A 26,596-nucleotide genomic window follows, 5' to 3' on the forward strand; every position below is an offset into this window, starting at 1 on the left:
AAAGAAAAAGCATACAAAATGGTGAGGATTAGTGGGAAGCCAGAGGATTAGGAAGCCTTTAAGAGCAAGCAGAGGACTTCCGGTGGTGGTTATGAAGGAGTAAGTCGCACATTTGGTGGCTCCCGCTCGGGTCGGACTTTTGGACCTTTCCCCCCGATTTTCTACCGGACTTGAATTTTAAACAGAGGCAATTGTGTACTGAATTCCCACATCAGTGCTTGAAGAGGACTAGAAGTGCTCGTAAAGGCAGAAACAGAAAGACAGAGAAGGCTGGGGCTGAAGCTGCAGCGGGAGACAGCATGGCGGAGGACCGGACCTCTGGTTTGTCGACCCAGTGGTCAACGGAGCAGCTGATGCAAGTTATTCAGGAAGGCTTTGCTAAGCAGAAACAGGACTGCTTGGACCCGATAAAAGAGTCAATTGAGCGGCTGGAGCTTAGATTGGATGCCCAAGATCGGGCAATCAGAAGGTAGAGAATGCGCTGGCTGAGCAGGAGGAACATCAAACTGCGGTGGAGCTGGAGGTGGGGATGCTGAGAGACCAGCAGAAAAAGCTCCTGGAGAAGGTGAAGGACCTAGAGAATAGGTTCCGTCGGCAGAGCCTGAGGATCGTTGGGCTCCGGGAGGGGTCCGAAGGAGTGGACGCTGGGGCATTCATCGCAGACATGTTTGAGAAGCTGCTGGGGGTTGGGGTATTCTCCCGACCCTTGGAGGTGGACAGGGCTCACAGAGCACTCGTGAGGAAGCCGCGAATGGAAGACCCCCCCCCCAAGGGCAATGGTGGTGAGATTCAGGGGCAGCAAGGTAAGCACTGTGGCTTCACAGCACCAGGGTCTCAGGTTTGATTCCCTGCTGGGTCACTGTCTGTGCGGAGTCTGCATTTTCTCCCAGTGTCTGCCTGGGTTTCCTCCGGGTGCTCCAGTTTCCTCCCACAGTCCAAAGACGTGCAGGTTAGATGGATTGGCCATGCTAAATTGCCCTTAGTGACCAAAAAGGTTAGGTCTCATTGGGTTACGGGGATAGGGTGGAAGTAAGGGCTTAAGTGGGACGGTGCAGACATGATGGGCCGAATTGCCTCCTTCTGCACTGTCTGTTCTATATCTATGTCTATTTTACAGGTACTTGGATAAGGAGCATATTCTACAGTGGGCCAAGCAGACACGGAGCGGTAAGTGGGACAACAGTATCCTGCGGGTTTACCAAGTTCTGAGTGTGGAGGTGGCCAGGAGAAGAGCAGGCTTCAACCAGATTAGGTCGATCCTTTTTAAGAAAAGGGTGAAGTTTGGACTGTTGTATTCAGCCATCTCTGGGTCACGTACGAGGAACAGCACTTATATTTCGAGTCGCCTGATGACGTGCTGAGAACTTTTGAACTTTGCTGCAACGTTCATGGGTTTTTTGGGGGGTTTTTTTGTTCTTTAAAAAATAGTTTCCTGCTTTTTGTTTTGTGGAAGCTGTTTGTAATGCCTTCTGTATTGATTTGGGACCAGTGGCAGAGCTGAGTGAGTTAAGGTTTTCATTTGCACTGTTGGGGGATGGAGATGTGCTTGTTTAGATTTTGGTATTTTTCTGTTGGGCAATTCTATGGGGATTGTTTGATGTTGGAGTATGTTTGTATGAGCTGGGGGGAGGGGGGGGGAACAATAGGTGGGAGACTATCCGGTGCTAGGGCTGGGGGCAACCAAGCTAGCTGGCTGGGCTAGCTCATGGAAGCTTAGTGGGGGGTGTGCATATGTTCAGTTTTTTAAAGGGGCTGGGTTACAGAGTGTTGTTACTGGGTGGGGGGAGGGGGCAAAATGTTCTGCTGACGAGAGAGGGACTTGGGCTAAAGGACAGAGAGGAGGTTGGGGGCGGAGGCTGCCTGGGGGCGGGCTGGTGGAGGCATGGAGCATGGGTTGGAGGCGGGCCCAAAAAGGGGATGGTTGATTGGCGAAGGAAGGGGGGGGGGGGGCAATGAGCCCCCCAACTAGGCTAATCACCTGGAATGTTCGAGGGTTAAATGGGCCGGTCAAGAGGGCACATGTGTTCGCGCATCTTAGGGGACTGAAGGCGGACGTGGTAATGTTGCAGGAGACGCACCTTAGAGTAACTGACCAGATTAGATTGAGGAAAGGCTGGGTCAATCAGGCCTTTCACTCGGGACTAGATTCAAAGACTAGAGGGGTCACAATCCTGATCAATAAACGGGTGGTAATTGGGGCGGGTAGAATAGTCTCGGATGTGGGAGGTCGGTACATTATGGTCAGTGGGAAGCTAGAGGGGGTGCAGGTGGCATTAGCAAATGTGTATGTGCCAAATTGGGATGATGTGTGGAGTTTATAAAGAGGATGCTGGGGAAGATACCGGACCTGGACACGCACAAGTTGGTCATGGGAGGGGACTTCACCAGTTATTGACCCTGGCTTGGACCGGTCAAGCTCGAAAATGGGCAGGGTGCCAGCAATGGTAAAACTAAAAAGGTTCATGGAGCAGATGGGGAGGTGGATCCATGGAGATTTGGGCAGCTGAGGGTGAAGGAGTTCTCCTTCTACTCACACGTGCATAAATTGTACTCCCGGATTGATTTCTTTATTTTGAGCAGGGCCTTACTGGCAGGGGTGGTGGACACGGGGTACTCGGCAATCACAATCTCAGACCATGCTCCTCACTGGGTTGACCTGCAGGTTAGTAAAGACAGTAACCAGTGCCCGCAATGGAGGTTAGTTGTGGGACTTTTGGCTGTCGAAGGGGTGTTCGAGCAGCTGAGAAAAGATATTTGGAACTACCTGCAGGTCAACAACATAGAGGAAATTTCAGCAGCGGTGATCTGGGAAACATTGAAGGCAGTGGTCAGAGGGGAGCTAATCTCGATACAGGCCCATAGGGAGAAGGTGGACAGGGCAGAGACGGACCGACTGGTAAAGGAGATACTACAGATCGATAGGAGGTATGCGGAGACCTCAGAGGCAGAGGAATGGCGGAGGCCACAGGTGGAGTTTGGCTTGTTAACCACAGGGAGGGCGGTGGAGCAGCTGAGAAAGGCGAGGGAGGTGATCTACGAGTATGGAGAGAAGGCCAGCAGAATGCTTGCACAGCAGCTGAAGAAGATGGAGGCAGCCAGGGAGATAGGGAAAGGAAATGACGGAGATGGGAACCTGGTTGGAGATTCAGCAGGGTGAATAAAGTGTTTAGGGATTTCTACAGTAGGCTGTATAGATCGGAACCCCCTATGGGGCCGGAGGGGATGAGGCACTTCTTGGGGGGTGGGGGGCAGAATTTCTCAAAGCTGGACGGGGAGCTGGTAGAGAGCTGGGGGCCCTGATTGGGTTGGAAGAGATAGTGGAGGGTCTGGAGGCCATGCAGTCAGGTAAAGCCCCGGGGCCGGACTGGTACCCAGTGGGGACCCTGGACCCGTGGGGACCCTGGTACCCAGTGGGGACCCTGATTGGGTTGGAAGAGATAGTGGAGGGTCTGGAGGCCATGCAGTCAGGTAAAGCCCCGGGGCCGGACTGGTACCCAGTGGCATTTTATAAAAACTTCTCTGGGATATTGGGGCCAGTGTTGATGAGGATGTTCAATGAGGCAAGGGAAAGAGGGGTTCTGCCCCCGACAATGTCACAGGGCACAATTTCACTGATTCTTAAGCGGGTCAAGATCCCGGAGCTGTGTGGGTCCTAAAGGCCGATATCCCTGTTGAATGTGGACGCCAAACTGCTGGCCATAATTTTGTCCTCCAGGATTGAGGATTGTGTTCCGGATGTTATTGGGGAGGACCAGATGGGGTTTGTTAAGGGTAGGCAATTGATGGCCAATGTAAGAAGGTTGTCAAACGTGATCATGATGCCCCCGGAAGATAGGGAGATGGAAGTAGTGGTCGCAATGGATGCAGATTGGGTAGAATGGGATTATCTGTGGAAGGTACTGGGACAGTTTGGATTTGGGTGGGGCTTTACTGACTGGGTCAGGTTGCTATATCAGGCTCCTGTGGAAAGCGTACGGATGAATAGGACAACATTGGACTATTTTAGATTGCACTGAGGGACGAGACAGGAATGCCCCTCTCCCCACTGTTGTTCGTGCTAGCTACAGACCCGTTGGCAATTGCTCTGGGAGCCTCAAGGGGCTGGAAGGGGCTAGTCTGGGGGGGGGGGGGGGGGGGGGTTGGAGCACAGAGTCTTGCTCTATGGAGATGACCTGCTTCTGTATGTATCAGACCAAATGGAGGGGATGGAAGACATCATGAGTATTCTAGGGGAATTTGGCTGGTTTATGGGGTATAAGCTAAATATGGGGAAAAGTGAGATGTATGCGGTCCAGGCGAGGAGACAGGAGAGACGATTGGGGGAGCTGCCATTTAAATGAGTAGGGGGACGCTTTAGGTACCTAGGCATTCAAGTGGCGCGGGAATGGAGCCGGCTGCATAAATTAAACCTGGCCCGACTAATAGACCAAATGAAGGACGATTTTCGGAGATGGGACGTGCTCCCGTTGTCATTAGCTGGGAGGGTGCAGAATGTGAAGAAACGGTCCCCCCGAGATTCCTGTTCGTGTTTCAATGTCTCCCCATCTTTATTCTGCAGTCCTTTTTTTAAATGGGTCAACAAAGTTATCACAGACTTTGTTTGGACAGGCAAGACCCCGCGAGTCAGGAAGGTAATACTTGAGCGGAGTCAAGGAGAGGGCGGGCTGGCGCTGCCAAATTTTAGTAACTATTACTGGGCGGCGAATATAGCCATGATCAGGAAGTGGGTGGTGGGGGAGGGGTCGGCATGGGAGCGTATGGAGGCGGCTTCATGCAAGGGCACCAGTCTGGGGGCGTTGGTAACTGCGTCTCTGCCGTTCCCGTCGGCACGGTACTCCACTAGACCCGTGGTGGTGGCGGCCCTGAGAGTCTGGGGGCAATGGAGGAGACATTTGGGAGCAGAGGAAGCATCGGTTTGGTTCCCAATCTGTAATAATCACCGGTTTTCCCCAGGAAGTATGGATGGGGGGGTTCCGGATATGGCGGAGAGCAGGGATTGATAGGATGGGGGATATGTTTCTGGAGGGGTGCTTTCAGATTATGAGGGCAGTGGAGGGTTAGCAAGGGGAAACAAATTCAGGTATCTGCAGGTGCGGTACTTCCTACGTAAACAGGTATCAACCTTTCCGCTCCTACCAGACAGGGTAGTTTCCAGAGGGTAGGTAGGAGAAGGGAGTGTCTCTGACATTTACAAGGAACTTATGGGGTCACAGGAGACGCAGACTGAGGAGCTGAAGCGCAAGTGGGAGGAGGAGCTGGGAGGAGAGATAGAGGATGGCCTATTGGGGGGATGCGTTGAGTAGAGTCAACGCATCCGTAACATGTGCCAGGTTCAGCCTGGTACAATTCAAGGTCGTTCACCGGGCCCATATAACAGCGGCCCAGTTGAGCAGATTCTTTGGGGTGGAAGACAGGTATGCAAAATGTGCGGGAGGACCAGCGAACCATGTCCACATGTTCTGGGCATGTCCGAAGCTTAGGGGATTTTGGCAGGGGTTTGCAAATGTCACGTCCACGGTGTTAAAAACAAGGGTGGCACTGAGTTCAGAGGTGGTGATTTTCGGGGTGTCGGAAGACCCGGGAATCCAGGAGGAGAAAGAGGCAGATGTTCTGGCCTTTGCTTCCCTGGTAGCTCAGAGACGGATACTATTAGCTTGGAGAGACTCAAAGCCCCCGAAGTCGGAGACCTGGCTGTCGGACATGGCTAGCTTTCTCTGTTTGGAGAAAATCAAGATCGCCTTGAGAGGGTCAATGTTAGGGGTCGCCCAGAGGTGGCAACCGTTCGTCGACTTCTTCACGGAAAATTAATCGTCAGCAGAAGGGGGGGGGGGTTTAGCTTAGAGTAATATAGGGTTAATAAAGGTGAGACCTGTAAGGGAGGGAGACGGCTTTTGCACTATGTCTATAGTTTCATGTATAATGTTTATTTTGTTGTTGTTATAAAACCAAAAATACCTCAATAAAATGTTTATTAAGTAAAAGCGAGGACAACTAAAAACGCAATAGGTGGGGGAGGTGTTTAAAACAGTGAGAGGAGAGCCGGGAGTTTCAGTGTTTAAAACAGCGAGAGGCGAGCCGGGAGTTTCAGTGTTTAAAACAGCGAAAGGAGAGCCGGGAGTTTCAGTGTTTAAAACAGCGAGAGGCGAGCCGGGAGTTTCAGTGTTTAAAAAACTGAGAGGAGAGCCGGGAGTTTCAGTGTTTAAAACAGCGAAAGGAGAGCCGGGAGTTTCAGTGTTTAAAACAGCGAGAGGCGAGCCGGGAGTTTCAGTGTTTAAAACAGCGAGAGGAGAGCCGGGAGTTTCAGTGTTTAAAACAGCGAGAGGAGAGCCGGGAGTTTCAGTGTTTAAAACAGTGAGAGGAGAGCCGGGAGTTTCAGTGTTTAAAACAGCGAGAGGAGAGCCGGGAGCAGAGAGGAGTGGACCTGCCGGGACACTGCGCTGCGGGGAGGATAAAGGCAGCACCAGGTTCGGGGCTGAGCAGAGAGGAGTGGACCTGCCGGGACACTGCGCTGCGGGGAGGATAAAGGCAGCACCAGGCTCAGGATTGAGCAGAGAGGAGTGGACCTGCCGGGACACTGCGCTGTGGGGAGGATAAAGGCAGCACCAGGTTCGGGGCTGAGCAGAGAGGAGTGGACCTGCCGGGACACTGCGCTGCGGGGAGGATAAAGGCAGCACCAGGTTCGGGGCTGAGCAGAGAGGAGTGGACCTGCCGGGACACTGCGCTGCGGGGAGGATAAAGGCAGCACCAGGTTCGGGGCTGAGCAGAGAGGAGTGGACCTGCCGGGACACTGCGCTGTGGGAAGGATAAAGGCAGCACCAGGCTCAGGATTGAGCAGAGAGGAGTGGACCTGCCGGGACACTGCGCTGCCGGTAGGACAACTGCTTGTCTGTTTGTTTATTTCAAAATTGAAAAAAACCCGGTAAAGTGACATCGCAGGAGACTGTGACCTGATTGGCTGAAAGGCAGACAGGTTTACATTTGAATATTTGTGGAGTTACTAGTTTTAATTTGATTTAAATTACTATTTTTAAGTTAATTTGAATTACTATTTTTTAATCTCACTTAAATAACTATTTTAAGTTGATTTAAATAACTTTTCAAATTTCAATTAAATAACTATTTAATTTGTTGTCAGATCAAGCAAGATAAATACTCAGGGATAAAGCTAATTAAATAGTATACAGGAGATTGGATATAATCCAACACAAAAACATCTTTCTAAAGTTTAATTTCAAAAGTTCAATTTAAAGGAATAAATCATGGCAGGACAGCTCCAAGGAATGGTCTGCTCCTCTTGCTCCATGTGGCAGGCTGGGGACCCCAGGGTCAGCAAGTGTACAGGAAGTGTCTCCGGTTACAGCTCCTGGAAGCTCAAGTTTCAGAGCTGGAACGGCGGCTGGAGACACTGTGGAGCATCCGCGAGTCGGAGAGCATCGTGGATAGCACGTAGAGAGAGGTGGTCACACCACAGGCTCAGACTCCGCAGGCAGGAAGGGAATGGGTGACCACCAGACAGAGCAAGACAGCGAGGCAGGTAATGCAGGAATCCCCTGTGGCCATTCCCCTGCAGAACAGATATACCACTTTGGATACTGTTGAGGGGAATGGCCTCTCAGGGGAAAACAGCAACAGCCAAATTTGTGGCACCACGGTTGGTTCTGCTGCAGAGCGGAGGGGTGATAAGTGTGATAGTGCAATAGTTATAGGGGATTCAACTGTAAGGGGAATAGACAGGCATTTCTGTGGCCTCAAACAAGACTCCAGGATGGTATGTTGCCTCCCTGGTGCAAGGGTCAACGATTTCTCGGAGCGGGTACAGGACATTCTGGAGGGGGTGGGTGAACAGCTAGTGGTCGTGGTACACATTGGTACAAACAACATAGGTTAAAAAAAGGGATGAGGTCTGAAAAGCAGAATACAGGGAGCTAGGAATGAAGTTAAGAAATCGGACCTCGAAGGAAGTGATCTCAGGACTGCTACCTGTGCCACGTGCTAGTCACAATAGAAATGGCAGGATATATAGGATAAATACGTGGGTGAAGGAATCGTGTCATGGGGAGGGTTTCAGATTCCTGGGGCATTGGGACCAGTTCTGGGGAGGTGGGAACTGTACAAACCGGACGGGTTACACCTGGGCAGGACTGGAACTGATGTCCACGGGGGGCTATTTGCTAGAGCGTTTGAGGGGGGGGTTAAACTAATGTGGCAGGGAGATGGGAACCGATGCAGGAAGTCGGAATGCAGTAAAACAGGGACAGAAACAAAAGGCAGCAAGGGGGAAACTGTAAGGCAGAGAAGCCATAGTCAAAAATCAAAAAGGGCGACAGTACAAGGTGCAGTGACTGAGGGGAGCTCAGTGAATAGGCTCAGTAATACTAAAAGGAATAAAACGGGAAGTAAAAACATAAATGGTAAGTGACGTGGCAGGTTGTTACATGAAGTTATGGGTTCAACGACAAGGAAAATTAGGAGAAAAGTTATGAGGAAAAATAACTTAGGAGAGGTTACTGATCAAGGTGTTAAGATTCAAAGCAGGTATAAAAGCCAACATATGTGTACTTTACCGGAATGCTCATAGTTTTCGGAATAAGGTAAATTAGTTGATGGCGCAAATCATCGTGAATGACTATGATTTAGTGGTCATTACTGAAACATGGTTAAAGGATGGCCACGACTGGGAGTTAAATATCCAAGAGTATCAAACTATTCAGAAGACAGAGTGGATGGTAAGGGAGGTGGTGTAGCTGTGTTATTTAAGGATGACATCCGGGCAATAGTAAGGGATGGCATCGGTGCTATGGAGGATAAGGTTGAATCCATTTGGGTGGAAATCAGGAATAGTATGGCAAAAAATTCACTGATAGGCGTAGTCTATAGGCCACCAAATAGCAACATTATGGTGGGGCAGGCAATAAACAAATAACGGATGCATGGAACCTACGAGGGAACAAGTGGTCCTAGATCTGGTCCTGTGTAATGAGTCAGGATTGATAAATGATCTCATAGTTAGGGATCCTCTCAGAAGGAGCAATCACAATATGGTGGAATGTAAAATACAGATGGAGGGTGAGAAGATAAAATCAAACACGAGTGTTTTATGCTTAAACAAAGGAGATTACAATGGGATGAGAGAAGAACTAGCTAAGGTAGACTGGGAGCAAAGACTTTATGGTGGAACAGTTGAGGAACAGTGGAGAACCTTCCAAGCGATTTTTCAGTGCTCAGCAAAGGTTTATACCAACAAAAAGGAAGGACGGTAGAAAGAGGGAAAATCGACCGTGTATATCTAAGGAAATAAGGGAGAGTATCAAATTGAAGGAAAACGCATACAAAGTGGCACAGATTAGTGGGAGACTAGAGGACTGGGAAATCTTTAGGGGGCAACAGAAAGCTACTGAAAAAACTATAAAGAAGAGTAAGATAGATTATGAGAGTAAACTTGCTCAGAATATAAAACAGACAGTAAAGGTTTCTACAAATGTAAAACAAAAAAGAGTGGCTGAGTTAACTATTGGCCCTTTAGAGGATGAGAAGGGAGATTTAACAATGGGAGATGAGAAAATGGCTGAGGAACTGAACAGGTTTTTTTTGGGTCGGTCTTCACAGTGGAAGACACAAATAACATGCCAGTGACTGACGGAAATGAGGCTATGACAGGTGAGGATCTTGAGATGATTGTTATCACTGTGGAGGTAGTGATTGGCAAGCTAATGGGGCTAAAGGTAGACAAGTCTCCTGGCCCTGATGGAATGCATCCCAGAGTGCTAAAAGAGATGGCTAGGGAAATTGCAAATGCACTCATGGTAATTCACCAAAATTCACTAGACCCGGTGGATTGGAAATTAGCAAACGCGACAACACTGTTTAAAAAAGGAGGGAGGCAGAAAGCGGGTAATTATAGGCCAGTTAGCTTAACTTCGGTAGTAGGGAAGATGCTGGAATCTATCATCAAGGAAGAAATAGCGAGTCATCTGGATGGAAATTGTCCCATTGGGCAGACGCAGCATGGGTTTATAAAGGGCAGGTCGTGCCTGACTAATTTAGTGGAATTTTTTGAGGACATTACCAGTTCGGGAGATAACGGGGAGCCAATGGATGTGGTATATCTGGATTTCCAGAAGCTTTTTTGACAAGGTGGCACACAAAAGGTTGCTGCATAAGATAAATATGCATGGCATTAAGGGTAAAATAGTAGCATGGATAGAAGATTGGTTAATTAATAGAAAGCAAAGAGTGGAGATTAATGGGTGTTTCACTGGTTGGCAATCAGTAGCATGTGGTGTCCCTCAGGAATCAGTATTGGGCCCACAATTGTTCACAATTTGTATAATTGATTTGGAGTTGGGGACCAAGTGCAATGTGTCCAAGTTTGCAGACGACACGAAGGTGAGTGGTAAAGCAAAAAGTGCAGAGGATACCGGAAGTCTGCAGAGGGATTTGGATAGGTGAAGTGAATGAGCTAAGGTATGGCAGATGGAATACAATGTTGACAAATGTGAGGTTATCCATTTTGATAAGAATAACAGCAAAAAGGATTATTATTTAAATGAAATGAAAATCGCTTATTGTCACAAGTAGGCTTCCATGAAGTTACTGTGAAAAGCCCCTAGTCGCCACATTCCGGTGCCTGTTCGGGGAGGCTGGTACGGGAATCGAACCGTGCTGCTGGCCTGCTTGGTCTGCTTTAAAAGCCAGCGATTTAGCGGAGTGAGCTAAATGATAAAATATTTAAAAAAGGATTATTATTTAAATGATAAAATATTAAAACATGCTGATGTGCAGAGAGACCTGTGTGTGCTAGTGCATGAGTCGCAAAAAGTTGGTTTACAGGTGCAAAAGTGATTAAGAAGGCAAATGTAGTTTTGTCCTTCATTGCTAGAGGGATGGAGTTTAAGACTTGGGAGGGTATGCTGCAATTGTATAAGGTGTTAGTGAGGCCACACCTGAAGTATTGTGTTCAGTTTTGGTCTTCTTACCTGAGAAAGGATGTACTGGCACTGGAGGGTGTGCAGAGGAGATTCACTAGGTTAATCCCAGAGCTGAAGGGGTTGGATTACGAGGAGAGGTTGAGTAGACTGGGACTGCACTTGTTGGAATTTAGAAGGATGCAGGGGGATCTTATAGAAACATATAAAATTATGAAAGCAATACGTAGGGTAGATGTGGGCAGGTTGTTTCCACTGGCGGATGAAAGCAGAACTCGGGGGCATAGCCTCAAAATAAGGGGCAGTAGATTTAGGACTGAGCTTAAGACGAGCTTCTTCATCCAAAGGGTAGTGAATTTATGGAATTCCCTGCCCAGTGAAGCAGTTGAGGCTCCTTCATTGAATGTTTTTAAGATAATGATATAGTTTTTTGAAGAATAAAGGAATTAAGGGTTATGGTATTCAGGCCGGAAAGTGGAGCTGAGTCCACAAAAGATCAGCCATGATCTCATTGAATGGTGGAGCAGGCTCAAGGGGCCAGATGGCCTACTCCTGCTCCTAGTTCTTATGTTCTTATGAGAAGATGAAATATGAGTGTAAGCTAGCTGGTAATACAAATGGAGATAGGAAGAGTTTTTTTCAATAAATAGAAGGTAAGAGAGAGGCAAAAATAGACATTGGACCACTGGAAAATGTGGCTGGAGAAGTACTGATAGGAAACAAAGAAATGGCAGACAAACTGAATAGTTATGTTGCATCAGTCTGCACGGTAGAGGATACCAGTGAGATGTTCGAGCTCCTGGAGAATCAGAGGGCACAGGTGAGTGTAGTGGCCATCATTAAAGAGAAGGTTCTGGAGAAACTGAAAGGTCTGAAAGTGGATAAATCTCCTGTACCGGATGGACTACACCCCAGGGTTCTGAAAGAGATAGCTGAGGAGATTGTGGAGGCATTCATTGTGATCTTTCAGGAATCACTGTAGGCAGAGAGGGTCCCAGAGGACTGGAAAGTGGTGAATGTAACACCCCTGTTCAAGAAGGGGGAAGGTAGAGGATGGGTAATTATAGGCCGGTTAGCCTGACTTTAGTCATTGGTAAGATTTTAGCATCCATTATTAAAGATGAGATCGTGGAGTACTTGGAAGTGCATGATAAAATAGGACTGAGTCAGCATGGCTTTGTCAAGGGGACGGCATGTCCAAAAAATCTGTTTTAACAAGGAAGTTAGACAAAGGAGAACCAGTGGACACAATTTATTTAGATTTCCAGATTTGGCAAGGTGCCACATAAGAGACTTAAACAAGTTCAGAGCCTATGGTGTTAAGGGTAAGATTATGGCATGGATAACGAATTGGCGTACTGGCAGAAGGCAGAGAGTTGGGATAAAGTGTTCTTTTTCAGGATAGCAGCCAGTGACTAGTGGTGTACCTCAGGGTCGGTGCTGGGACCACAACTTTTCACAATATACATTAATGATCCGGAAGAAGAGGGCAGCAGGGTGGCGCAGTGGGTTAGCCCTGCTGCCTCACGGCGCCGAGGTCCCAGGTTCGATCCCAGCTCTGGGTCACTGTCTATGCGAAATTTGCACATTCTCCTCGTGTTTGTGGGGTTTCGCTCACACAACCCAAAAGATTTGCAGGGTAGGTGGATTAGCCATGCTAAATTGCCCCTTAATTGGAAAAAATAAATTGGGTACTCTAAATTTTTTTTTTAATGATCCGGAAGAAGGAACTGAAGGCACTGTTGCTAAGTTTGCAGATTGTACAAAGATATGCAGAGGGACAGGTAGTATTGAGGAAGCAGGGGAGCTACAGAAGGACTTGGACAGGCTAGGAGAGTGGGCAAAGAACTGGCAGATGGAATACAATGTTGGGAAAGTATGAGGCTATGCACTTTGGAAGGAGGAATGGAGACATAGACTATTTTCTAAATGGGGAAATGCTTAGCAAATCAAAAGTACAAAGGGAAAAATCACCCATGGGATACCAATCCTCAATTTCCACCAAAGGAGCTGAGGACTTGATTGGGTAATCCAGTGAAACTTCCGCAGTGGTTGTCCCTAAAGAATTGAAGTCAGGGACTTGAGGCGGAGGTGCAATATTATGAGGAGAATTAAAGACTTTGGGGGAGATGTAATGATATAAGGGATCAAATCTATCTGTGTGATGTGCTGAAGAGACAGTATAAATCATCACAGGAGGAGATGCAATGTCTCATGGCCTTGCTCTCTTTTGTACAACAGTGGTTACGACATAGGGCTAGATTACCAGCTGTTCACGTCGGCGGGAAATTCTGGTCCCAGGCCGGCGCGCGGGTTTCCCGGCAACAAGGGTTGCTGGCATTCCTGGGCTGGATTCTCCGCACTCCAATGCCAAAATCGTGGCTGGTGCCGGCGTGGAAAATCCATTTTCCTGCAGGCAATTGGACCGGCGCTGGTTCCCCGATTCTCCGGGACCCCAAAAGCATTGTACTCGGAGAGTACGCCAAGCCGCCTGCGGCCATTGCTGAAGTCCCAACAGCTTGGATCTAACATGGTCCTGTTGGTCGGGATACTAGCGTGGCAGCTGCAGACTCAGTCTGCGGCCACCCTGGTCGGGGACGGGCCGATCGGAGGGCATGAGGGGCCCTATACGCGGCCGGGCAATTTTTGGGTGGGTGGTCAGGGTCGGGCATGCGGCCGATCGGGGGCACTGTGTTTAGGGTCTAGCACTGCAGTCTGAGTCCACCATGGAGCACGGCGTGGCCGCTGGAGGCCGCCACCACGCGCATGCGCGGCCTCTGACCCAGAGGTGCGGGGGCCCGTATCTACAGCAAGGGTTGCTAGTTTTAGGCTGGTTCCTGCTAGCCCCCTGCAGGGCTAGGAATACGTGGCCCTTTCACACAAGTTTTTACAGCGGCTTGGGGACATAGCCCCAAAAACAGAGAATCCAGCCCCCAGTTGATAACGGTGGGACCAGCTTGTCCCACTGATGGGCTGCCTTCCCCGTCAAAAAACATGTGGCAGGGTGGTCAGTAAATCCCACCCGTATTCACCATTAAGAGATGTCCTAACCAACTTTGAGTTTTCCTTACCTCAGCAGACTCTGTAAGTATTCTGTTAGCACAATGAGACCAAGAATATTATACATTTAACTAGTTCATATAATAAGCTATTCCCCTCTGCTTTCCCAGCTCTATTTACTTCTAAATGAAAAATAGTTGACTTTAATGTACCGGTATAAAAGGTTGTGACTTTTAACTTTAAAAAGCAAAATAAATTAGGCTTACATATATACAACCCCTTATTCCATTTCTTGAAAAGTATCATAGTGCTTTATATAGAATGAACTATTTGGAAGAATGCTGCATGTTTCTGTGCAGGTCAATATGGCAATCAATTTGCACATAGCAGGATCCAATATATAGCCAGGAGATAAAGGATTGCGTAATCTGTTCAAGCGACATTAGGTTAGAGAGAAAGACTTCCCCTGACAATGGAGAATCAACCTTCTTTGCTGCAAATAAAAGCATGAGATGCATTGTATGAAGCTGAACAAAAAACTGGATTTCAATTTAACACCTTATGTAAAAAACCTTATGTACCGATAATGTACCCTCTTAGTATTCAAGTGCTGAGTCAGCCTAGATTATATCCTTGAGACATACTGATAAAATCATGAAGGAGTGAATGAAAGGGAAGGACAAGGCAAAAAAAATTACTCTGTGGGGCAGGGATGAAATGAGCCAGCACAGGTCTGATAGTTAATATGGTCACCTGCTGTAAACCTACAGCACAAAATCATAGAGTGGGATTTGAACAAAATATATTTGATGCCAAGTTGGAGACTGCTAACTGTAGAGACGAGCTGCCTTTATCAGTGCTGCAAGGTTTGCCACTATCGATTGCCTGATCTGAAACAGGTGAAGGACGAGGAGACGTGGGAGAGCGATGCTAGGAATGTCAGTTCTGCACCATGCTGCTGCTGCCCAACATCTGCAGAAAGAAGTATTATTCCTCACTTCGGAAAATATTGGTGAAGCTCCTCTTCCTAAAGGCTGGTGCCATCGCAATATGATGTGAATAATGGGCTGGTGATTCTATTGGAATGTGCTTCAGAATCACCCTAATTACAGCATGTCATGATTCTACATAAAGAAGGCATGCGTCTGTGATCAGAAGTCATTAAATCATAGAACGGTTAGAGCAGAGAAGGTGTCATTTGGCCCTTCATATGTATGTCAGCTCTCTGAAAGAGAAACACATCTACTCCCACCCCAGATTCTCATGCAGGGCATTCTAGATCCTTTCCCCTTGCTGCAAATAAAATATGTTCATAATGTCGTCTTTGGTTCTTTTGCCAATGATCTTAAATCAGTGTCCTTCGGTTCTTGACACTTGCCCCAACAGGAACAGTTTTGTCCTACCTACTCTGCCCAAACCTCTCATGGGTCAAACACTTCCATCAAATCTCTTCTAGACCTTCTCTTCTCCAAGGATAGCAGCCCCAGCTTCACCAAACTATCCACATAGCTGGAGTGCTCATCCATGGAACCATTCTTGCAAATCTTTTCTGAACCCTCTCCAATGCCTTTACATCCTTCCTAATGTGTGGTATTTAGAATTGGACTCAACTGTGCAGTTGACACTGAACATTTGTTTTCTAAAGGTTCATTATAACTTCCTTACTCTTGTACTCTCTGCCTCTATTTATAAAGCTTACGATCCCATCTGCTTTCTCTGTCTCAATCTGCCCTATCACCTTCAACAAACTGTATATGTATACCACCAGGTCTATCTATCTCTGCACCATTTTTGGTATTGCATCCTTTATTCTATATTGGCTCTCTTCGTCCTTCCTACCAGAATGTATCACGTCACACTTCTCTCATTAAATTTCGTCTGCCACATGTCTGCCCGGAGTCTTGACATTGATCACTATCCTCCTCCTAGTTCACAATACGTCTATGTCTGCTGTAATCAGCAATTTAGATTGTGAACTGCATACTCAAATCTAGGCTCGGAATAAATATAAGGAAAAGAAGGGTCCTTATGCTGACCCCCATGGAACTCTCCCGTATATCTTCCTCTTATCTGATAAACAACTGTTCACAACTACTTTATTTTATGTCACTCAGTCAACTTTGTATCCATGCTGCAGCTGTCTGTTTTGTTCCGTGGCTTTGACTTTGCTGACAACCAGGATATATAACAATTTATCAAATGTCTTTTGGATGTCCATATACAGCAAATCAACTACATTACCTTCATCCATCCTCCTGTTACCTCATCAAGCAATTCAATCAATCAAGTTAGTTAAACAACTTTTAACAAATCCATGCTGGTGTTCCTTAATTAATTCACATTTTTCTAACTGACTTAGATTAGTATTTCTAAAAGCTTTCCTGCCACCAAGGTTAAACTAACTGGTCCGCAGTTGCTGAGCTTATTCTTACTTCCTTTTTTGAACAAGAGTGTAACATTTTCAATTCTCCAGTCCTCTGCTCCTACCCATGAACCTTAAGGACTGGAAGATTACTGCCAGTATTTCTGTCATTTCCAACCTTACTTCCATCATCTGATCATGGACTTATCAACTGCAGTCTTTTTAATACCTCCACTTTATCAGTTTGTAGCTTATCCAGTGTCTTACTATAATGTTGGCAGCATCATCTTCCTTGGTAAACACCAAATATGAAATACACATATTTATTATCCCAGCCATGCCCTCTGTCTCTGTCCTAAATCCACTTTTTGGTCCCTAATTGAATTAGCATTGGATGTTTGGTCACACTTGCCAAGATGCCACCAAGCATTTTTACATGACCGACAGAGTATTTGCCTTCTCAGGATCAGGTTGAACAAAGAGCAGATGCTGACCTGTGCCAACTGCTTTAAGGACAACTGCAGTTACAATGCAGTGTACCACCTGTACATATGTAGGGAAAATAAAGATAAATTGTAGCCTGAAATAGTCCACACTTGCTTACAGGACCACTAGTGTTGACATATGGGATGGTACTGTGAAGTATATAAGAACATAAGAACTAGGAGCAGGAGTAGGCCACCTGGCCCTTTGAGCCTGCTCCACCATTCAATGAGATCATGACTGATCTTTTGTGGACTCAGCTCCACTTTCCTGCCTGAACACCATAACCCTTTATTCCTTTATTCTCAAAAAAACTATCGATCTTTATCGTGAAGACATTTAATGAAGAAGCCTCAACTGCTTCACTGGGCAGGGAATTCCATAGATTCACAACCCTTTCGTTTCGAAAAGGTCCCACCCCCATCCTTCTAAATTCCAACGAGTACAGTCCCAGTCTACTCATCCTCTCCTCATAATCCAACTCCCTCAGCTCAGGGATTAATTTAGTGAATCTCCTCTGCACACCCTCCAGTACGTCCTTTCTCAGGTAAAGAAACCAAAAACTGAACGCAATACTCCATGTGTGGCCTCACTAACACAGTTGCAGCATAACCTCCCTAGTCGTAAACTCCATCCCTCTAACAATGAAGGACAAAATTCCATTTGTCTTATTAATCACCTGTTGCACCAGTAAACAAACTTTTTGCGACTCATGCACTAGCACACCCAGGTCTCTCTGCACAGCAGCATGTTTTAATATTTTATCGTTTAAATAATAATCCCTTTTGCTGTTATTCCTATCAAAATGGATAACCTCACATTTGTCAACATTGTATTCCAGCTGCCGGACCCTAGCCCATTCACATAACCTGTCCAGATCCCTCTGCAGACTTCTACACCTCTACACTTTTTGCTGTACCACTCATCTTCGTGTCGTCTGCAAACTTGGACACATTGCGCTTGGTCCCCAACTACAAATCATCTATGTAAATTTTGAACAATTGTGGGGCCAACACTGATCCCTGAGTGACACCAATTAGCACAGAGGGAAATGTTCCTTGCAAGATCTTGTAGCTGCACCTCTATTTCAAAACAATCAAAGAGAAAGTCAGGTGCAGGACTCAGCTGTGAGTAGTCTGCACACTTATACCTGCTCCATTAAGTCCCTTTCTTTTCTTGCTAACCTTCCACATCATAATGACACAGCAGTATATAAAGGCAAGTTTTTATTTTTTTCATCCCTCAATCATATCTTTTTCAACCTCAGTAATACAGATTATCTAATCATTACCACATCACTGTTTGTTAGACCTTGGTGTGCATAAATTGGCTGCCCCAATTTCAGCATTAGTGACGACATTTCAAAGGAACTTCCATTGCTGTAAAATGCTTCAGGATATCCTGAGGTCATGAAGGTTGCTATATAAAATGCAAGTCTTGTTTTGTTCTTGTTATAAGACCAAAGAATTTAATGTTATCAGCACTTAATATTCAAGCAAATCTTAAAGCAGTGAAAGCTAATTTAAAATTGATTTCTATTTGAAGATGAAATTCGCCTCCTGTGTGTTAGGATAGTGTTCCAAAGTATGTGTTCGCTCAGTCTGATATTGCATGTAGGACACATTAGCTATCCAGGGGTGGGCAATATCTCACTTTCTTTACCATCTCACCTGCAGATTCTTTGCTGATATGTCTTCATAATGAAGTTGAATGTCCCGGAGTGCAGCAGCCAGGTCTGGAATAGTGTATGTCACATCAACACTGGCAGTAATGCTGTAGATCTGTTTCATTAGTTCCTCAATTTCCTATTTAAAAGATAAATAATATATATAATTATAATTTCACAAAAAATAAGGAGAGAGGCTTGGAGCAGAAACAAAATTCTTTAACAATATTTTGTTACTTTTAAGTCTCTATAATTTGCTCCATGAAAACTTCTGACATCAATAATTTTTAAGAAAAATGTTATGCAGTCATTGTCAATGTGATATGTTTACCTTTTCAAATAATTCATTAAAAAGTAACTCCTGTTACTTATCTCTCTATTCATACACTTGAGTGTTTCTTTCTATAATATAACATTCCTTACATTTTTAGAGAACTGAAACAACTTAACTGGCCAATGTTATTATTGTATATGGCATCCTCCATATAACTCAATTTCTCATTTTGTATCCTTCCTCCCTTATATCCAGAAACTACAAAATTGGCATGAATGTATAACATATAAATCAGATTTATGTTGTGCTGAATATGAAACAATACCTCTTTGTGCACTCTCTGGAGGAATTCTAGTTCAACGTCAAGATTCTCCAGCTGTTTTTCAAGGTCCATTCGTGCTGCTGTGGCAGCATCTATATCCTGAAGTAATTATAAATCCTGTTACTTACTAATTGATACAATAGGAATTAAAGAAGAAAGACAAACTATATATGTAGCCATTAATTTATATAATTTATATATTATTACAGCAGAGATTAATTTTACATGGCGTTCTCATTTATCTGCTCTTACTTTGATGGAAGAGCTGTAGAAGCACCTGTAAAATAACATAAAGCTCATCCAGTGAAGTTACAGCTGATGAGTGAGAGAAGGTTCACAGAAAATCAGCCCCAATGTTTCCTATAGAAATATTGATAACAGCTTGAGATGTGGATGTATTAGTACTGGGCCTTTTTGGAAGCAAATAGGTCAGCAAACAGTGAAGGAGATAGTGGGAAATACAGACATGAAATAAATACTATAGACTGACAGACAAGCAGGAAGATAGATAGCAAGTAGTTTACTTACTGGGCGGAAAGCTTCAATTTCATCTTCTGCCTTCTTCCGAGCCACAACATATTCCTCATATTTGATCTTCACAGACTCCAGTTGGCCAGTTGTAGCATCTCTTGCAGCAACTGCCATATCCTTGTGAGCATAAAATAAAATTTAATTTTTCCCTTGTTATCATGTTCTGAGTTCAACAATAATATATTCTACAGAACCATTGTGACATTTAATATCCTGCCCTGTAATATGTCTTCACAATTTTTAAACTACTTTTAGAAAATGAATATTAAAATTGTGTGATTTTTCTGTGGATGAAAACAACTAAGCTAACAGACATTGTTTGTGAAGATACACAAGAAGCTGTTTGCAGCACATGTCAACAACTTCAATTTTCTAGGGAGGTCGGTACATTTCAGATTATCATAATTTGGAAGGTTGTCACTTTCGTGTGTCTGACACTGGACTCCGAAAGAGACTGCTCTACTCAGCAATCAGTCACACCAAGAGATTCCCAGTGGGATGGTAGTAACTTTAGGGATGTCCTCAAAACATTCCTGGAGCAGTCAAACATCTCTGCTGACTCACCAGAGTCCCTGGTTTATGGCCAACCAAAATGGGGAATGTTTATTTGGGAACGCACTGAACATAAGATTGAGCAAGCAAGGATCTGGCACGGCTCTATAGGGTTACAAGGTAGCCAGTAAGGAACTCAAAAATTGACTTAGGAGAGCTAAAAGGGGCATGAAAAAGCCCTGGCGAGAAGGATTAGAGAAAACCCCAAGGCGTTCTACACTTATGTGAGAAATAAGAGGATGATCAAAGTGACAGTAGGCCGATCAGCGATAGTGGAGGGAACTTGTGCCTAGAGTCAAAGGGGGTAGGGGAGGCCCTAAATGAATATTTTGCTTCGATATTCACTCGAGAGAGGGACCTTAACCAGGTTAATAGGCTCAAACAGGTTGATATTAAGGAGGAGGATTTGCTGGAAATTTTGAAAAGCATCAGGATAGATAAGTCCCCTGGGCCTGACGGGATATACCCAAGGTTACTACGGGAAGCGAGGGAGGAGATTGCTGCGCCGTTGGCGATGATCTTCGTGTCCTCACTCTCCACTGGAGTAGTACCGGATGATTGGAGGGAGGTGAATGTTGTTCCCCTGTTCAAGAAAGGGAATAGGGAAATCCATGGGATTTACAGACCAGTCAGTCTTACGTCTGTGGTGATCAAAATACCGGAAAGGATTCTGAGAGATCGGATTTATGATTATTTAGAAAAACATAGTTTGATTAACGATAGTCAGCATGGCTTTGTGAGGGGCAGGTAATGCCTCACAAGCCTCATTGAATTCTTTGAGGATGTGACGAGACACATTGATGAAGGTCGGGCAGTGGATGTGGTGTATATGGATTTCAGCAAGGCATTTGATAAGGTTCCCCATGGTAGGCCCATTCAGAAAGTCAGGGGGCACGGGATACAGGGAAATTTGGCTGTCTGTTTGTGGAATTGGCTGGCTGAAAGAAGACAGCGAATGGTAGTGGATGGAAAGTATTCCGCCTGTTAATGAAAGCCAACACACCATACGCCTTCTTAACAACCCTATCAACCTGGGTGGCAACTTTAAGGGATCTATGTACATGAACGCCAAGAACCCTCTGTTCCTCTACACTTCCAAGAATCCTGCCTTTAACCCTGCATGCAGCATTAAAATTCGACCTTACAAAATGAATCACTTCACATTTATCGAAGTTGAACTCCATCTGCCGTTTCTCAGCCCAGCTCTGCATCCTATCAATGTCCTGTTGTAACCTCCAGCAGCCCTCGACACTATCTACAACTCCACCAACCTTTGTGTCATCGGCAAACTTACTGACCCACCCTTCCACTTCCTCCAAGTCATTTATAAAAACCACAAAGATCAGAGGTCCCAGAACAGGGGCTGGATTTTCCAATAATGAGGCTATGTCCCCATGCCAGCATCAAAACTCTGGCGTTTCACTCTGGACTTTCCTTCAGAAAGAAGCTCTGGCTGCAGATACGGGGCCCTGCACCTCCGATCGGGAGTCCGCGCATGTGCGCGGCCGCCGCCCCATGCGACATGGCGGACTCACACCACGGACCTTGATGAAAGAAATAGGTCGCCCCGAGATCGCGCCCGCCCGCGGACTGGTGCCGCCCGATTGCTTGCCTGGCCATCCATGAGGCCCCCCCCCCCCCCCCCCCCCCACCCGCGGTGAACGATCCCCTCAGCTCCCACCAAGGCGGCCGCGGACTCACCCAAGGTTCCCGATGGCCAATATGTGCTTTGAACCATGCCGTTGGGAACTCAGCCAGTTTGCACGGAGAATCGTGGTGGGGGGGGGGGCTCTGTCAATGGCTCCCTACCCGCGCCGCATAGATCGCGCGCAAGCAACTCCCGTCACTTCAGCAGCACCAGCCCCGATTTCTGGGTAAATGGCCCTTCTCCGCCCCCGTGTCGAACGCGATTTCAGCACAGAGGCTCTGAGAATCCAGCCTCCGGTCTGCTCTCTTAGGTGGACATGAAGGATCCCATGGCACTGTATCAATAAGATCAGAAGAAACAGGAGTAGAACAGCCCACTGAGCCTGCTCGTCCATTCAATAACATCATGGCTGATTTGATTGTGGCCTTAACAATACATTTTTGCCTGTGCCCCATAATCCTTGACTTCGTTGTCAATCAAACTTCTGTCCAAGTCCACCTTGAATATATCCAATGACCCAGTGTCCATTTCTCTCTGGAGAGGCGAAGTCTGAAGACAAATTACCTTTTGATAGAAGAACTCCCTCCTCCTTTTACGGGTGGGAACTATTTCTCCATATCTACTGTGTCAAGTCAGCCTCGTGATTTTGAACATTTCTATCGAATCTCTTCTTAGCCTTCTTCTGTCCAAGGAGAAGAGTCCCACCTCTTCAATCTATCCTCATAACTGAAGTTTCTCATCATTGGAACCATTCTTACAAACCTCTTTTGCACTCTCTCTAATGTGTTCTCATCCGCTCAGAATTGTACCCAATTTTCCAGCTCAGGTCAAACTTCTTTGCTCTTGTACTCTATGCCCTTATTAATAAAGCCCAAAATGCTATATGCTTTATGAACTGCTCTCCACCTGTCATGCCACCATGAACTACGCACAAATACACCCAGGTTCCTCTGATCCTGCACCCCTTTCTGAATTTTACCCTTTATTTTATATTGCCTCTCCATGTTCTACCTGCCAAAATGCATCACGTCACGCTTCTCTGCATTGAACTTCATATGTCACCTATCTGCCCCCTCCACCAACTTGTCCATGACCTTTTGAAGTTCTACATTGTCCTCTTCACAGTTTACAATACTTCCAATACTACCTCCGCAGCAAGACCTGGAAATGGTCATGCTTGGGCTGATAAGTGGCAAGTTATATCATGCCACACAAGTGTCAGACAATGACCATATCCAGCAAGAGAGAATCTATCATCTGATAGCATTCTTTGCAAGCACGACTGAAGAGTCCCAGATGGTATGTTGCCTGCCGAGTGCCAAGGTGAGGGACATCTCTAATCGGCTTGAAAGTGGGAGGGGAATGATCCAGTTGTTGTGGTCGATGTTGGGACAAACAACATGGGCAAAACTGGGAAAGAGGACCTGTTGGGAATTAGCAGGAACTAGGAAAAAAATTGAAGAACAGGTCCTCAGGGGTTATATTCTCTGGATCATTATCCAAGTTACGTACAAATTGGCAGAGGGAGGACAGTGGTACTGGAAAGAGGGGTTCCATTTCATGGGGCACTAGCATCAATATTGGAACAGGAGGGATCTGTACTGTTGGGACAGTCTCCACCTGAACTGACTTGGGACCAGTGGAAAGGATAAATAGAGTGGTCACAAGGACTTTAAACTAGCAAATGGGGGGAAAGGGAAGGGTAAAACTACAAGACGTATCATGGTTAATGTGAACGAAAACTGCAGGTCAGCATGTGAGGTGAAGGTAGAGGTTAATAGGACTAAATGACAGGGCTACTCTAACGACTAAGGAGGGGAAAGGAAACATTAAAAAATCAAAATGTAAGGTGACAGTGGGAGTGAAAGATGAGGATGAGGCTGAGTGTTATCAGAGATTAATAAAAGAGGTCAGAATGTGTGAAAAGCATAGTGCACAAGAAAATCTTGCAAGGGAAAGACAAATCTGTGGGACATATTTAAAAGCCTTGTACCTAAATGCATGCATTATTTGTAATAAGGTAAATAAGCTGATGGCACAAATCGAGACAAATGGGTATGATGTGGTGGGGATCACTGAAACGTGGTGGCAAGAGGATGGGACTGGGAATTGAATGTCCAAGAGTACTCAGTATCCTGAAAGGATCGACAGGCTTTATTGGTTAACGATGACATCAAGATGACATGTATTAAGAAATTACATTGGCATTAAGGGCCAAAATGTTGAATCGATCTGGGTGGAAATAAAAAACAAGGGAAAAAAAACTCCTTGGTAGGAGTAATTTACAGGCCCCCAAGCAATACTTCCAAAGTGGGGCATAGTACAAACCAAGAAATAATTGTGAGAAGGGCACAAATGTAGTCATCGGTAGCCTCGAGGGAGATTTCATGGAGTAAATGAGGGATTGTTTCTTCGAGCAGTATGTTATGGAGCCAACCATGGAGCAAGCTATTTTAGATTTAGTATGTAACAAAGAAGGGTTGATAAATAATCTTGTCATTAAGGATCCTCTTGGAAGGAGTGTCTCTATTTGTGACACAGCTTATTTACCTTATCATGAATAATGCTCGAATTTCAAATTGAGATTGAGTGAGAAAAGACAGTGTGCCATACTAGAGTTTTAGTGTTGGGCAGAGGTAATTATACAGGCCTGTGGAAAGAGTGGGTCCAAGTAGACTCGGCACAAATAATTGGGGGTGGGACAGCTGAGGAACAATGATGGATGTTCATGATTAAATACCTCTCAATTAAAGTATGTTCCTGAGAGGAAGAGGAATTGTAAAAGGGAGAAAAACGTTCCATGGCTAAACAAGGAAGTCAAAGAAGAAATAAAGGCAAAAACTAGGGCATGTAATACTACAAAAGCTCGTGGTAAGCTGGAGGATTGGGAGAGCTTTAAAGTTCAGCAAAAGGCTAGTAAAAATAAAATTAAAGACCTAAAATGAACTACGAATGAAAACTAGAAGAAAACATTGATACCTTCTGTAAGTATATAAAGAGGAAGAGAATCTAACAAGAAAATGCTGGAAAATCTCAGCAGGTCTGGCAGCATCTGTAAGGAGAGAAAAGAGCTAACGTTTCAAGTCCAGATGACCCTTTGTCAAAGCTAACAGACAGAGAAAGTGGGAAATATGTATACTGTGGAGTGAGAATGAAAGATGAGTCATAGTCACAGAAACCCACGTTGGCTCTTTAGAGGACGATACTGGCAAGGTAATAATGGGTAAAGCAGAGATGGTGGAGGCACTGAACCAATATTTTGCCTGTCTTCATGGTAAAGGATAATAAAACAAAAACTACAGTTAATGCAGAGAAACTTGGTGCAATTACCCTCACCATCGAGACGGTATTGGATAAACTAATGGGATTACTGGCAGATAAGTCCACGGGGCCTGATGGCCTGCACGCTAGGAAGGTAGCAGCAGAGATAGTGGATGCATTGGTTATGATATTTCAGAATCCCCTGGATTCTGCAAGAATCCCAGTGGATTGGAAAGACACTGATGTGATGCTCCTATTCAACAAGTGAGAGTGGCAAAAAGTAGGTAACTATAGATCAGTTAGCTTGACCTCTGTGGTGGGAAAGTGGCTGGAATCAATCAATAAGGAGGACATGACTGAACATTTGGAAAGACAATCCACCAATGTCAGCATGGTTTTATGTAGAGGGGCCTACTGTTTCTCCTGGACTGTGGCTAATTACCTACCAACCTACAGCAAATACTGAATTAGATCATGAACTAATTAAGTGCTTGTTTCAAATGTTTAGCTTGTGTGTTACCCGTTGAACTTTCATTTGGTCAGCTGTGCGGCGCAGATCTCTGAGCTGTTCCTCATACAGAAACCTCAAGCCTTGCGGATGCAGACAGCGACTCTTCAGAGTCTCAACCTCAGTCTCCAGAATTCGGTTGTCCTGTTCCAGATTCCTCACCTGCCATACACAAAGCAATCGGTTCAAGAGATCAATCAAATGCATATCGATATTACAAGCTGCGATTTAGACAATTGATGCACCATCATTTCAGGAGCACATCATCCAAAATCTGATATGATAATTTAAGAATTAAAACAGAAAATGCTGGAAAATCTCAGCAGATTAGCCAGCATCTGTGGAGAGAGCAATAGAGATAACATTTAAGTTTAATGATATTGCATCCGATGTTCTGATGTAAATGCGGTGGGTCAAGTGCCAATAGGGGAACATTTAGGAATCAATGATCATAATACCATCAGGTTTAGGTTAGCTATGAACAATCACAGAATTGCTATGGTGAAGGAGGAAGCCATTCAGCCCATTGTGTCTGCGCCAGCTCCCAAACAGCATTATGGCAAATCCCCTGCCTTTTCCCTGTACCAAACAAGGGTTTAGCTCAGTTGGCTGGATAGCTGGTTTGGGATGCAGAGCGAGGCCAACAGAGTGGGTTCAATTCCCGTATTGGCAGAGATTATTCATGAAGGCCCCGCCTTCTTAATCTTGCCCCTGGCTTGAGGTGTGGTGATCCTCAGGTTAAATCTCCCCATCAAAAGGGAAAGCAGCCTATGATCATCTGGGACTATGGCGACTTCACTTTACGTTTTTGCCACTCAGATAATCATCTAACGCCCTCTTGAATGCATTGATTGAGCCTGCCTGCACCATGCTTCCAGGCTGTGCATTCCAAACCCGAACCTCTCGTTGTGTGAAAAAGATTTTTCTCACATCACATTTGCTTCTTTAGTAAATCAATTTAAATCTGTGCCCTCTCATTCTTGACCCTTTTACGAGCAGAAACAGTTTCTTCCTATCTACTCTGTCCAACCCCTTCATGATTTTGAATGCCTCAAGGAGCAACC

General features: G+C 45.6%; 1 protein-coding gene across 2 annotated transcripts in view; it reads right to left on the reverse strand.

Annotated features, from left to right (window-relative positions):
* Positions 1-26,596, reverse strand: part of zgc:172323 (uncharacterized protein LOC564165 homolog) — an 85,364-nt gene that overhangs the window by 36,795 nt on the left and 21,973 nt on the right. For both annotated transcript variants that reach the window (XM_038799524.1, XM_038799523.1), the window contains exons 3-6: positions 25,545-25,694; positions 19,561-19,680; positions 19,036-19,131; positions 18,441-18,575 (exon numbers count right to left, since the gene is read on the reverse strand). In XM_038799524.1, the coding sequence (XP_038655452.1) occupies positions 18,441-18,575; positions 19,036-19,131; positions 19,561-19,680; positions 25,545-25,694 (501 nt within the window). The remainder of the gene's footprint in view (positions 1-18,440; positions 18,576-19,035; positions 19,132-19,560; positions 19,681-25,544; positions 25,695-26,596) is intronic.

The sequence above is a fragment of the Scyliorhinus canicula genome, chromosome 6 (genome assembly GCF_902713615.1).
Source record: "Scyliorhinus canicula chromosome 6, sScyCan1.1, whole genome shotgun sequence".
NCBI lineage: Eukaryota > Metazoa > Chordata > Chondrichthyes > Carcharhiniformes > Scyliorhinidae > Scyliorhinus > Scyliorhinus canicula.